This window comes from Solanum pennellii, chromosome 6, assembly GCF_001406875.1.
Source record: "Solanum pennellii chromosome 6, SPENNV200".
NCBI classification, from domain to species: domain Eukaryota; kingdom Viridiplantae; phylum Streptophyta; class Magnoliopsida; order Solanales; family Solanaceae; genus Solanum; species Solanum pennellii.
In genome coordinates, this window is record NC_028642.1 from 50,881,143 (window position 1) to 50,894,866 (window position 13,724).

Below are 13,724 nucleotides of genomic sequence, written 5' to 3' on the forward strand. Positions count from 1 at the left end.
AATAAATAAATAAAAGTGAACACAGAAAAAGATTTGGACTAGATAAGTTTGAAAGATTGGTCAATGAAAGTATTCCTCATACATGTCAGATGAACAAATAATCAATAAAATGTTTGGATAAGATCAAAATTTTTGTATATTATTCCAACATAACTAACTATTGCTGGTAAACTAATTAGGTTTTGGTCCTCTAATCTAAACTCTTTTTTGGTCTACGTTATAATAGTTTATTAATATAAAAAATTTAATTAATGTAGGAGCCACCTTATCAAAATTGTCTACTAAAAGTAGGAGCATTTCTTTTTATCAATTGAAGATTTTTCCTTCGCATGTTCACCCTCTTATTCTTCCATCATTTCTTCTTTTTTTTTTATGTAATTAAATCAAACCCCATCTACAATAATTTTACACGTTTACATCAATTTATCACTAGTATAATTTATACCAATAATATTTCATTTTTTTAAAAAAAAAGTAAAATTATTTATATTAAATATTTTCATCAACGCCAATGAATATTTCTTCTCGTATTTTTGTATAAATTGTTATCACCTATAGAAGAACAACATAGTTAATGATATCTCACGAGCAAGGTAAATGAAGGAAATAATATACACAGACCACATTTATCATATATGTAATGGCTAATTAATAAACATTCCTATCGTAGGTTTATGATAATCATAACTTCATAACTGGATGATATCGAGGGTGTGATTCAGTGATTGTTATGTACAAAAATATTTCATATTTGATCGGTCAAAACATTGCTCTAAGAAAATAAATTTTTTACAAATCGAAATTTTGCAATGACACGATAAGCATATTCTATATTGTGAGTTCGTATCCCGGTCCTTTTTGGATATGTATCATCAGCATATATTTAGGCATAATTAAAGGCAAGATATTTCAATTTTCATCATCGACCAAAAGTCTTTGGATTAGATAACAATTTAATTTGGATTATGAAATGTTCTAATAACATTATTGTTGGGGCCACTGATACTACTTTTTTTAAAGAAAAATAATTGAGAAACATCAAACACCTGCTCATTGATAATGATGGAAGAACCTAAAACTCTTTATTTTTTATTATTACTAAATGTAAAGTTGGTGGGTAAAATGATTAGAATCTCACTTTAATACCAACCATTTTTGCAGGTTCAACAATAAACTAAAGCAATTAAACAACTAGTACTACTTTGTTGCAAAAGAAAAATATATTCATACAAATACTTGCTTTACGTGCTGTAACAATATTTTTCCAGAATTTTTTTTTGGTGTAATCTTTTCCTCTTTTTGAAAAGAGAATGCTTTTAAAAAATTTAGATTTACTACTGCTTTTTTTTGTGTGTGTTATTTTTCAGAGTCACTGCTAAAAATTAGTGTGATATATCATATATACAATATACATCCATCAAATCATGGTCTAGCTTCTCTTTTTTTTCACATAGTTAATTAGGGAGTGAAATGTTTTATGCAATAGAATTCATTGAAAATCAAACTCGTGAGCACTTCTCGATGTAAGTTTAAGTTTAGTCAGAACTCAATATGAATATGAAATATATGTTGTTGTTGTGAGTGTAGCATTACCTTAAATTTGAGTGTGTTGGAGTACTAAGTGGAAACATCACATATTTTGAGGATAAAAATAAAGCAGTTTGCAAAAAGATCGAAGACTATTTTTAATTTTAATTTAAAAACAAAAGACGATTTTGAATCTGTCCAAAGTTACGGAACAATGTTGGACCTTTTCTGGGCTAAATTATTGTACTGCCTTATCTTTTAGACCCACATGAGCAAATTATAATAATTTATTTTGACGTTGCTCAAATTATAAGTATTGAAAAGCTGTGAGTTTGTAGCATTTCTCACTTTCAATTCAAAAGTTGCAAGTTCGTTTACTTACCCACTCAAATTTCACAATGAACGGAAGTAAAGGTGTTTATCGTCTGAATGGTAGTAAAGGTGTTTAGCACAATGAATGGAAGTAAAGGTGTTTATCGTCTGAATGAAAGTAAAGGTGTTTATCGTCTGAACAATCCCTCGACACTAAAAAGTACAATTCTTATGTAATATTTTACTAGAACCCCTTTAAACCCTAATACAAAAATATCACAATTTGGGATAAATTTTTTTTACATAAAAACAGGAAAATGAAAAACTTATGAGAATGGACCAAAATATAGGAAACAAAAGTATAGGATTAACTAACGTTAAGCTTCACATCACCAAAAAATTTAAGGAAAATGACAGGCAGCATTAGATTTACACAAAATATTTCAGAAGAAAATGTATCAATAACTTGTACTCCCACAAAGGTTCTGTCCACATCTCAACCCCTTTGTAATATTCCCCATATAATTAAAAAACAATCCAACAGCAAAATAGTTCAAAAAATAACCCCAATAAAATATAAATACATACCCCCAAAAAACTCAAAATAATAATACTAGTTGATATCAACCAAAAGAACCACCTATGAAACAAGAAAAGAAGGCTCAGCAATCTGAGAGCTTGTTCTTGGACCTGTAAAAAAGTTTCTTCTTTTTAGAAGTTTGGTTGTCAATTGTGATTACCACTTTGCCTGCTTCACTTGCCTTGTAGCTAGTGCTGATCACTGATTCATTTGCCCCAACTTTTCTTGATTTTTCTATGAGAATGGTGTAGCCACCTTCAGCACTAGGCACAAATTCAGCTCCATATGATACATCCCACCCTATCACTCTTGCTTCCCACACCAATGTGCTTTTCTGCAAAATCCAACATTTTCACACAATCAACACACAGTTGAAAAATTCATCGAATGAAATGCTATACGCTTGAGATATAATTAAGTAAATAAAAATATGTTCTTTTTAAACTATGTTGCTAGACTTGTTCTAAAATGACTCCGGGTGCATGTCAGATCTATCAAAAAGAGTACATTTTTGGAGTTCGAGTAACATAGCCATCTAACAGCTTAAGCTTTTGTATGAGACGATCAAACAGTTAATTCTCAAGTTATAATAATAGTGTGTTTTGACTAATAATATAAGCTAGATGAGACGGTCACACACTTAACAAATTTGTCAATTATACAATTTATGTAACTAAGTGTGAATAAATATTTGAACATACCTCAGTAACTGGGAATTCAATGGTGTGTTTAGAAGCTGGCTTAATGATTTCCTCAGTGGCTGGTTCAGCAGTGGTGAATTCCTGTTCACCCTCCTTGCTAAGTCCACCATATTGTGCTGGTACTTGTTCAGGTGCTATGTATCTGAATTTTCATAAACAATCACAAATCAGAATTTGCTCAATCCAAACAAATATAAGTTATAAATTAGGAGTAATTACTTGAAAAGAGTCTCAGCAGATCTTGAAGGACCAGCAAAAACAAACTTGCTCTTGGTCCTTGTAGTGAAAGATGCATTAATCATCCTGTAGTAAGCTGGGTACCACCATGGAACATTGATGAACACCTTCACACCATAACATCAAAATCCAGTTAATATCTAAAAATACCAACATCATATAACAATATAAAAACAGCTTTAAGGGTACCTGCTTGGCAACAAATTCAGGGTAATTATCCTGGAGTAATACAAGGGCACGATTGGTGGCCTGGCGAAGTTCTTTCTTGTAAAAGAAGAGTCCAGGTGAATTCTTCAGATCAAGAACTTGAACAAAAGTGTTGATACCATCAGGGCTAAAATCAAGATTCCTGATGGATTTCTCCATGAATTGAATTCTCCATCTGAGGAATTTGGTGAGTTTCTCCTTGTCATCAGCAAAAGTGTTTTGGTACAATTCTCTGTCTTGGAACTCACCAAATGCATTGTAACATACAGGGTGACCTTCTTTGTCTACTCCATGATTGTAAACAACTTTTTCAAGTCCTTGTCCTAATTCTTTCTCATCCAAGAGTTCATCAATCTTGAACTCTTTTCTCCATGCGACAACACTTTTCAACATGGTGAAAGCTTCTTTCACCTTGAAATCTCTTGCTCGCAGAAACTTGAGAAGGATTACATCACTTCTCTCATCTGCTAAAAGGGGTATTCCCCATATGGATACTTCTTCTGGTGCTGGTGGTGGGGTTTGCTCTGTTTTCGGTTCCTCTGCTTCTGCAGCCGGTGGCTCCTCCGTCGAGGCCGCCACAGCAACCGCAGCCGGTACTTCAACAATTGTTTCCTTGATTTCCTCGACTGCCTCCACCTTCTCTGTCTCCGATGGCTCAGATGGTGTCTCTGCTGCCGGTGCCGGAGTTGCTTCAGTTTCCGGTGGAGTTACTTTCTCCTCTGTTTTCTCCAATTTCTCTGTTTCAACTTTCTTCTCGGCCACCGGTTCCGATTCTGTCTCCATCACTGGATCAGGTGTCGCCGGCGCTGCGGCCTCTGTAACTGGCTCTGCCTCCGGTGCCTCGGCAGGGGCATCGGCGGGAACGGCTGCTTTCTTCTCATCCTCTTCCTTTGCCGGCGGCGGCGGCGGAGGGGCAGTGAATTCATGCTTGTTTAGAGCTTCTTGAACCATCTGTTTGAATTCAGCCAATGCTTTTTGTTCAGGATTAGGAAGTTCTTCAACCTTGTTACTTTCTTCCTTAAACGAATTGGATTCACCAACAAGTTCCTTCTCCTTTTCATCCTCAACCTTCGATTCTCCAGTTACCGGAGCAGCATCTTTCTCCGGTGACTCCGGTAAATTATCCGGCTCAGGTTGAGGTGTCTCCCTCACTGTAACATCAGAAACCACCACTTCAGGGGTTGTTTCTTCAGCTATTTTCTTGGTTTCCTCAGCCATTTCTTGATTTTCCGATCAAATTTCAGATTTCAGATACCCAGAAACGAAAAAGGCTTAAAGAATGGATTTTTAATGTTTAGAAGAATTGGTTGGTAATGGTGAAAATGGTGGTAGAAGTGAGGGTTTATATGTATAAGAAGAAGTGAACAGTCTGTCGAGGAGTTGGAGATGACAGCTCGTTACCCACACACACAAATGAATGGGGTCCACGACAACCTCGAACACCGCTAATTTAGCCTATAATTCTAACTTTATTTTTTCAGAGCTGTTTCAAATGTAATCATTGTGCCATGGATTTTCTTTTGTATCTACTCCCTACTTGCAATTTTAATTATTGTTTTAACTCCAAAATAATCACATTTACTTTAAAATTACTACCAATAACTATTTTTGACTTTATTGATATTTCTAAAACTGAAATAATCAATGCATGATATTTAAGTAAAATAAAATTCTGACCTTAAAAAGTTCTAAATGTCAATTATTAAATTTTTACATAAATAGCACTATTAATTTAGGACGAAGAACATACAAATTTCCATATTCATTTATGAATTATGGTTAAGCTAATCTAATAATTTCCCTTTAATGTTTGCCTATTAAGAATATATTAACATTATTGCTAAAAACAACTTATTTTTCAGAAGTATTTTTTTTACATATCTCTCAACTTTGTCATATGGAGCTGATGTACCCCTCCTTATGAAAATGATTCATATATGTCCTTACCGTTATACAAACGACTCACATATACCCCTATCGTTACAAAATGAGCCCACCACATATACTCTTCATTTAACAAAAGTTAAAAAATTAGTTTAAAATTTATATTTTTTACTTTTAATTTTTTTAAAAAATTATTTAGAGGAATATATGATTCTTCTATCAGAATTTAAGGTATATTATAATTTTTTTCATACATAAATTATTTTTTGACTTCTTTAATTATAACTATTTGAGTTTCTTATTCTTATTTTATTTTTTTCTTTCATTCCTTATTTTAAAAAAAATAAATATAAACTGTTTTTTTTGTCTACATTGTAATTTAATTTTTGAAAGTAAAAAAAAATATAGTGTCCCATAAACATCTTAAAATTTCAAACAATTAATATTTTGAAAAAATATTTTTTTTATCAAAATAAATGCTTTTGGATTCTCACAACAGCAATGCCAACTAAACTTTAAGTTATTTTAGATTTTAAAGTTGATATCAATCCGTTGATATGAAAGTAAAATACAAATATAGCGTTTTAAAAATATAAAAAAAAATAATTTATCTTTAATATAAAATTATAATTTTTAATGAACATCGAATATGTAAAAATGAACACATTTTTGTATTTTATTACATCAGAGTTACTATCCTACCAATGTAAAGCCTCAATTTGAACTTCAATAATAAAATCTCTCAAGTTTACCTGCATATAATACTAAATTTTTAAACTAAATTTTAAAACTGAAATGACAAGTTATTATAAGGAAATAAATAAGATTCGTTTAATGTAGTAAAAACAGTTATCAAAATTGAAAAATCGTTACATCAGTAACATTCAAATAAAGAATAATAATAATAACAACAAAATAATATCAACAATCAAAGTGTTTTTATTTTTGATATTAATAGAAATTAAATGACAACAAAATATGAGAATGAAAAATAGAAGTGATCTCTCCAGTCATATTCAAATCAGAAGATTTTATTCCTTTAATCCATCCAGTAGAGGATATTGTGACATGTCTGTCATGAATAAAAAAAGCTATTTTTGACACGTGTAAGCTGTTGGTCGTCCTTGTCATCAGCTCTAAATAACAGCCTGTGACACAATCGTTGATTTCCACTAAGCTTCTTTTTCGTCATTTTAAGCTGGCTTATTACCCATTTTATAATCATTTAAAAAACAATTATAATTACTCTTTGGCCTAATAAACAATTACTCCTTTACATGCTAATAGAATGTTTTATTTTTGTTTATCATACTAGAGTTGTTGTGTTAACATAAAGTATAGTACTCGAGAAATAAATTTTAAAAAGGCAAAGTACAACAAATATTGCTTATACTCTTAATGCACTAAATAAATAAAATAACACATGAGATTTGGTTTGATTTAATATTTTTAATTCAAATTATAAATGGTCACAAGAGATTAGTACAACAAATTTAGTTCCACAAGAGAAGAGTTTAAAGAGGATAATACATATGCGGAATTTCTCTTCTTTTTTTTTTTTAGAGAAACTATTTTTGATAGATTCTCAACTCAAGAAGGTGCTTTTTAAAAAAGGTATGAAATATAATACACAAGAATAGAAAAAATTATGAAGAATAATAAAAAAAAAATATAAATATCGACAACAAATAATAAAGTTATCTCCCACCGAAAAAGAAAGATCACCTATACTATTTACTAATTAATTTTCTATTCTGATCCTCAACCTCTATGCTCTCCTATTTAGAATCATACTTTCGATGCGCTAAAACGTGGCATGTCTTATTTAATTACATTTACTCAAATACTCCTCAATTAACCTCTATCTTTTCTTAGACTTGTCAATGTCAACCTTTCACACCTTCTCACTAGAGCATTTGTCAAAATAACTTTTTTTTTCTAATTCTTGAAAGTTTACTCGCCAAATTATTAAAAGAAAATAGAAAACTAAAGTACAACAATACAATAAAACATAAGGTTTTCAACAATAATATTGGAACTGTTACAAATTTAAGTTCAAATAATAACAAAACATTTTAATTCGGACAAAACTTACATAAATGAACTATAATAAAAAAAAATTATCATCTATAGCAATAATTTTTTTCACTTGATCATTTTAAATATATTTTTAATATATCTCACAAAGAACAATTTATAATTCATATATAATATATGTTTATTGATGGATAATATATTTATCATGCATTTTAATACATTTATAATACAATGTGTCAATTTCTTGCCAAACAAACATAATATATTTTTAGAAAAACATTTATAATACATATATATTGCATACATAATTCACTTTTAATACATATTGCATATTTAACATAGCATAGCTATGTATTTCTATAAATAGTAATAAATATAATATATTGCTAAAATCAGTAATTATTTATTAAAAGATATCATGTAAGTAATTTTTTGTAAGTACTAATGTTGTAAATCATTTCAATTTTAGTAAAGAACGTCTTCTATAATTCTTTTACTTCCGAATTGAAGGTTCCTAAGTTCACACCATTTATGAGGTTCAACAAAATAATTGATATTTCACTATTACTCTCTCCGTCTGTATTGTTTGACATATTATGCTTTTTAAAGTTAATTTGACTAATTTTCAATGTTAAATTAGACTATATTAATTTGATATTTTAAATAAAAAAATTAGATATTCTAAAATTATATGAAAAGTACTATAAATTACAATTTTTTCATATTAATAAGATGATAAAAGACATCTTAAAATGTTAGTTAACATTTTTATAATTTAATTATAAAAGTAGAAATAATGACAAATAATACGGACGGAGAAAGTACTATATATAAGCCTATAATCGATGTAAATACTAGATGTGAATAATTTTTTACGTATACTATTGTGTTTTTTTTTTCTTTTTTTAATAATTATTGTTAATTTGTTTTTTTTTTGTTTGATGAAGAGATTTTGGCGTGATAGGAGGGTCCCATTTTTGTCGACATCCGTTGGGAAAGCAGCTTTTATACCGTTGTAACGGTTAGTGTTTGTACCAAACATTGCTCTGAAACAAATGTCGTAACTTTATAAAAGCTTTGATAGATTTGATAGATTCAATTTCGATCCATTTTGATTCCCTTACTGCACATTTGACCATTTCAAATTCAATTATAAGTTTAATTGACGCTCCATCTATGTGATCATACTATATTTCAAGGGAAAAAAAATACTTTTGACATGGTCAAATATATATATATACACACAAATCGAGTGAGGACGTGAACAAGTAGAAAAAGAAATAATTAGACTTTAAAAGTTAATCTTTTCTAAATCGAAGGAGTCGTAATGAAAAAAAATTATCCGCCTTTATATTAACTCAATGCAATTTTCATTATTATGAGATTTAATGAAGTAAAATGAATTATAAATTTAAATACATGACATGCATGTATTGATTTGGTGTACATACCCGATGCGGGTAAGTTTTACCTATGTCATTAGAAATAAATGATTGTTTAATTATTTTTCGTACGAATTAAATAAATTGTTATCGTATTAAATAAAATGAATGAAATATTATTTCCATATATCGCACACAATATTCAGGGACAGAGCTAGTTAGGGGTTCGTGAGTTCTGACGAAATCAGTAACTTTTTTGTAGACCTTGTATTTGTATTGGAAAATTAAGTAAAAATATATGTATTAACTTGTGATTATTGTGAACCTTAATAAAATTGTTAACAACTCAATGCTATGAAAGGAGAAGAAAATTTAGAACTCGGCTACGCCTCTCGCAATATCTTATAGTAAAAGTTAATGTCGAGTAGCTTAGTAACATTTATATTTAATCGTTAATTTAAATCATATTAGCCTGTCAAATTAGAAAGTTTTGCATCACATGTGGTCCCTAAAATCTATTAATTAAGAACTAATTCAAACTTCTTTACAAGATAATAAAACTGAAACAAAAGATAAATCATTAATACAGTAATTAAGAAAAAATAGTACATTCTTGTATTAGTATCTTACGTGTCTTTGTTATTGTAAAACAAAGCAACAAAAAAGAAAACTGTCATTAAGATGTATTAACTTTTGTCTTACTATAACAGTACAAAAAAACAAGATCTATAAATCAACAATATTTATTTTTGATTGAGTGACGATTTAGGAACTAAGCCTAAGGACACAATTAAAATTGTCCTTAGCACCTAATATATATATTGTTTTTGTTGGATATGTCGATAGTGATTTTTTGTTTTTTTGGATATAAAGTTAGTGTGTTTACTAGTGTAAGATATTGACAAATTCAATATTCTTATTTCCTTAATTAAAATCTTACCTATTTGACTGTAAACACTTGTGTATATGGATTTATTTTGCTTAATTACATTTTATATATGGATTTAAGTTATATATATTTGATAGTGTAAAAAAAAATTATACTGTTAAACGTATAACTATAATTTGACATCACATGTTAGATATGTTATAACTCGTACTTATTTGCTACCCAGTTACGAATCATCATTTTCCATAGAAAATTAGCTTCATTTAGATTTTTAATCATTATTCTGAATTTAATAAGAACATTATTAACTATAGCAATAAACTTCTGGTTATTCATTATATAAATTACTCTAACAACTAAACAAATACCAACATACCATCTAGCGTAATCCACAAACCTGGTTTGTGTGTGATGTATACGAAATTATATTTTACGATGTATAGTTGTTTCCAATAGACTCTAGGTTCAAAAAAGTTATATCAAAATAAAGTAAAATACTCTATGTTATTAAAATTTATTGTATGATTGCTGAGTTGAACCAATAACGTTTAGGTAAAGTTCTTTAAATTAATTTGTTGAGAACCATTTTTGTTAACATTAATAAAAGCAACTGTCTGCACCTACAAAGTCACCAATGATAGAAGCTATATAACTTATGATATATTTTTAATTCCCACACTAAAATGTGCTAATAATTTTCCACCTATATATGAAAGCAATGTTTTTCTATATGCATTTCAACAGAGGACCACTATGAACATATTCAATTTTCTAGGATTTCTTCTAGTTGTAGTGAAAGTAGCTTTGTATGTTACTTTATTTAAGAGGAAATTAAAATTGACAACAACAGAAATAAAAAGGAGTACAGAATATCAATTTAGTAATTAAGCCCGTTACACCTATCTAGTAATTGTTTTACTCTTCTGTTCCACATTATATGATATTTTAGTTTTTATACTTAACTTAAAGTAATGAGTAATTTATTACGTTATTGATTTCTTCTTTGTAAATGTACCCTTATTTAAGAAAAGGTTGAGTTTTACAAACCAAGAAACCATATGAAATATAGGTACAGTATTCAATTAAGGGTAATTTAATTAGTAAAAACGTATCTTATGTTTTAGGATGAGTGAAATTATTAAGGGGTATACTTGGGTTAAAGTAACATATAATATGAATTGGAGGGAGTAGTTTTTTGTATTTCTCTATGTCGTGCCCCAGAGGATCGCTATAATGGCATATTGGCCGGGGTGGGGGTGTATGGTAAGAAGTAAAGTGTTTTCCAAGGTTTTTTTTTTTTTTAAAAAAAAAAAGAAAATGATTTACTTATTTTTTAGTGTCTAGTTTGTAAGAAGAAAATTTAGTTCCAAAAATATTTAGGTTAATCTGAGCAAATACTACGATACTAGACCTGGACCCCAACTCCCTTTAACACGAACCTAAAATTCTATCCCAAACTTGAGACCGACCCAAGAATCATCTAACCAACCCTGACACGTGGTGGACTCTGACCCCAACTCTAGACTTTACTTTGATCGGGTCCCGATCGAATGCTAGGTTTGGGGAGGGGAGTCGGGTCATGAAGAGTCGGGGGCGTTAGGGTTAGGGATGTGAATCGAGTTATAAGGATCGAGAATCAGGTCTCAAGTCAAGATTGATAGTTGAGACTCATGTGGAGTCGAGTCATGGGTCAGAGGGTTTTTATTGGGTTTAGAATTTAGGTTTTGAGGTTGGAATATGGTTTTATGTCGGACTCGGGGTCAGGATTTATTGATCCTGAATCAAGGTGGTCGAGAGTGAGGGTTGGGTTTTCGTCTTAAGATCAAGTTTTCGCATTAGGGTTGGGGATAGGGTTGGGTCCTCGATCGAAATTGAGAGTCGGGTCTTAGATCAACTCGAGTCAACATTTTAAGTTTGGATCAAGTCCAAGGTCAGAGCCGAGTCTTTAGTCAAATAAGGGTCAAGTTTGGAGTTGGGTATCATGTCTTAAATCATGTGATATTATCAATGCAAAGTGTAGGATATCAGGCCTAGACCCGAGCAACTATTTGCTATGAGTCCATCACTAGTGCATATAGATATAGGGTCCCATACTCCCATTGAATTTGTAAAAAAAAATCACAAGTAGAGGGATTAAAAGTATTCATATTTATTAGTTAAAGGTTAAAAATCGAGAATATTTCCTATGCGTTAACCCTAGATAGAATATTTGTCATTGTACTTTGGATTAACTTGACATTCAAATAATTTTGTCTACTTCAATCGTAACAATAAACTTCTTGGCGTTTGGGATTAGGTCCACTTATATTTTTTGGTACAATAGCCCTACCTGTATGTGTAACGGAAAACACAAAGAATTATTGAACTAGTAACAAGTCCCAAAAAGAAATTTCAAACTCACTATGATAACGTCTTTGGATAGATACTTTCTTTAAATTGTCTGGCAAAATATTGTTCCTTTTATTTTTTGTAACGTTATTTTTGAATCATGAAAAATAATTCAATTTCAAAAGTGACTAATATTTGAATGGAGGGTTTATTCGAATTGTTCCATCACAACGTATATGTTTTTTTTCCAAAAACTATTTATGTTACTATTTTTAAAATATGAAGACAAATTCTATCATTTTTTTAGGTCATTGAGATGTTCCATCTAAACTCTAGCCCTTTGATTATTATTTTTCTCATATAGTTCAACTACTATTCTTTTTAGTTGTTATGCTTACTAAAATTTGCTGGTTCAAATAATTATCATTTACCCTCCATAATTGAGAAAAGAGATTAATGTGGTAAAATAATAATAGTACTCCTCCGTTTTTTTTTAATTGTCAAATTTTGATTTGACATATTTATTAAAAAAAGTATCAATTGCTATAGTGAGTATATCATTTTATCTAATATTAAATGATAGGATTTCAAATATCTTTATTCACTAACATTAAGTTAACATTAATAAGTTAAAAATATAATTAATAAAAAAATTTATCATTTATTAACTTGTCAAAAATAATAAGCAAAGAGGGAAGGGAAGTATTAAATTGAAATTAAAGAGTAAAAAGGTAATTTAATCAAATTAATATTATTTTTTTAATACCGTGGCAAGTAAAATATCTCTGAGGAAGCATGTCATAATGAAAGAAATAGGAAAAGTTTTGAAACAAAATCGACTTTTTTTTAATCAACAAATAAAACAATAAATTTAGTTTATAGATTAAGTGGTTGAGAACCTTTTGTTCTAAGGACCAGCTAATCGAATCATTAAAACAGTGCTCAATGTTTGGCCATGTGTTATGTCCAATATGAAAATAACAATTCCACAAAGAAAATATATATAGGCCACATCCTTTCTGGCAAAAGTAGAAAAAAAAATGAGTTCAAACTTTTTAATAATACTTCCTCCCTCCGTATCATATTATCTATCGTGATTGTTTAAAATAAGTATTTTAAATTATTTGATACATTATATTAGAAGTTCAAGATAACATTATATCTACTTTATTCTTAATAATAGTTGTTCTTAAAGATTACAAACAACTTAATCTATAAAAATAAATATCAATGAAGAAAAATTATAAATTAAAACATAAACGAGGAGGAAAACATCAAAAAATTTGTTTGAATTAATGTTTTTAAGTGACGTACAAAAGAGAAATATGATAAATAATTTAAGACACGAATAATATACTTATGAAAATGATTTTTCTTTTTTCTTTAATTTGTAATTATGTATGAGAAAAATACAAATATATATCAATTATTGTTTTTTAATTAGAACAATTTGTAATGATTTGAGTGTTAGGAATGAGTTCATGAGAGGGCCTATGAATGTTCCCACTAGCACTTATTTGGTGGGCATTTGGCAAGATTAGTATAAATTCTCTGCTATAATGAGTTCACAATCTGTCATATCAAATTTATAATTATCTTATATATATATATATATATATATATATATATATATATATATC

General features: G+C 29.4%; 1 protein-coding gene across 1 annotated transcript; it reads right to left on the reverse strand.

Moving 5' to 3' along the window:
- Window positions 1-2,206: 2,206 nt before the first annotated feature.
- LOC107023324 (patellin-3-like) lies at window positions 2,207-4,986 on the reverse strand. Its single transcript, XM_015223983.1, has 4 exons — window positions 3,547-4,986; window positions 3,340-3,464; window positions 3,121-3,262; window positions 2,207-2,753 (listed from the first exon to the last, which is right to left on the reverse strand). The coding sequence occupies exons 1-4, from the start codon at window positions 4,780-4,782 to the stop codon at window positions 2,502-2,504; spliced, it is 1,755 nt and encodes a 584-aa protein (XP_015079469.1). The 5' UTR covers window positions 4,783-4,986; the 3' UTR covers window positions 2,207-2,501.
- Window positions 4,987-13,724: the final 8,738 nt, after the last annotated feature.

Excerpts from the sequence above, each read along its gene's own strand:
- LOC107023324 (XM_015223983.1), bottom strand. The coding sequence starts at position 4,782 with ATGGCTGAGGAAACCAAGAAAATAGCTGAAGAAACAACCCCTGAAGTG. Across the intron at positions 3,465-3,546 it reads CTGAATTTGTTGCCAAGCAG|GTGTTCATCAATGTTCCATG; the intron begins GTACCCTTAAAG and ends TATGGTGTGAAG. Across the intron at positions 3,263-3,339 it reads TCTGCTGAGACTCTTTTCAA|ATACATAGCACCTGAACAAG; the intron begins GTAATTACTCCT and ends ATGAAAATTCAG.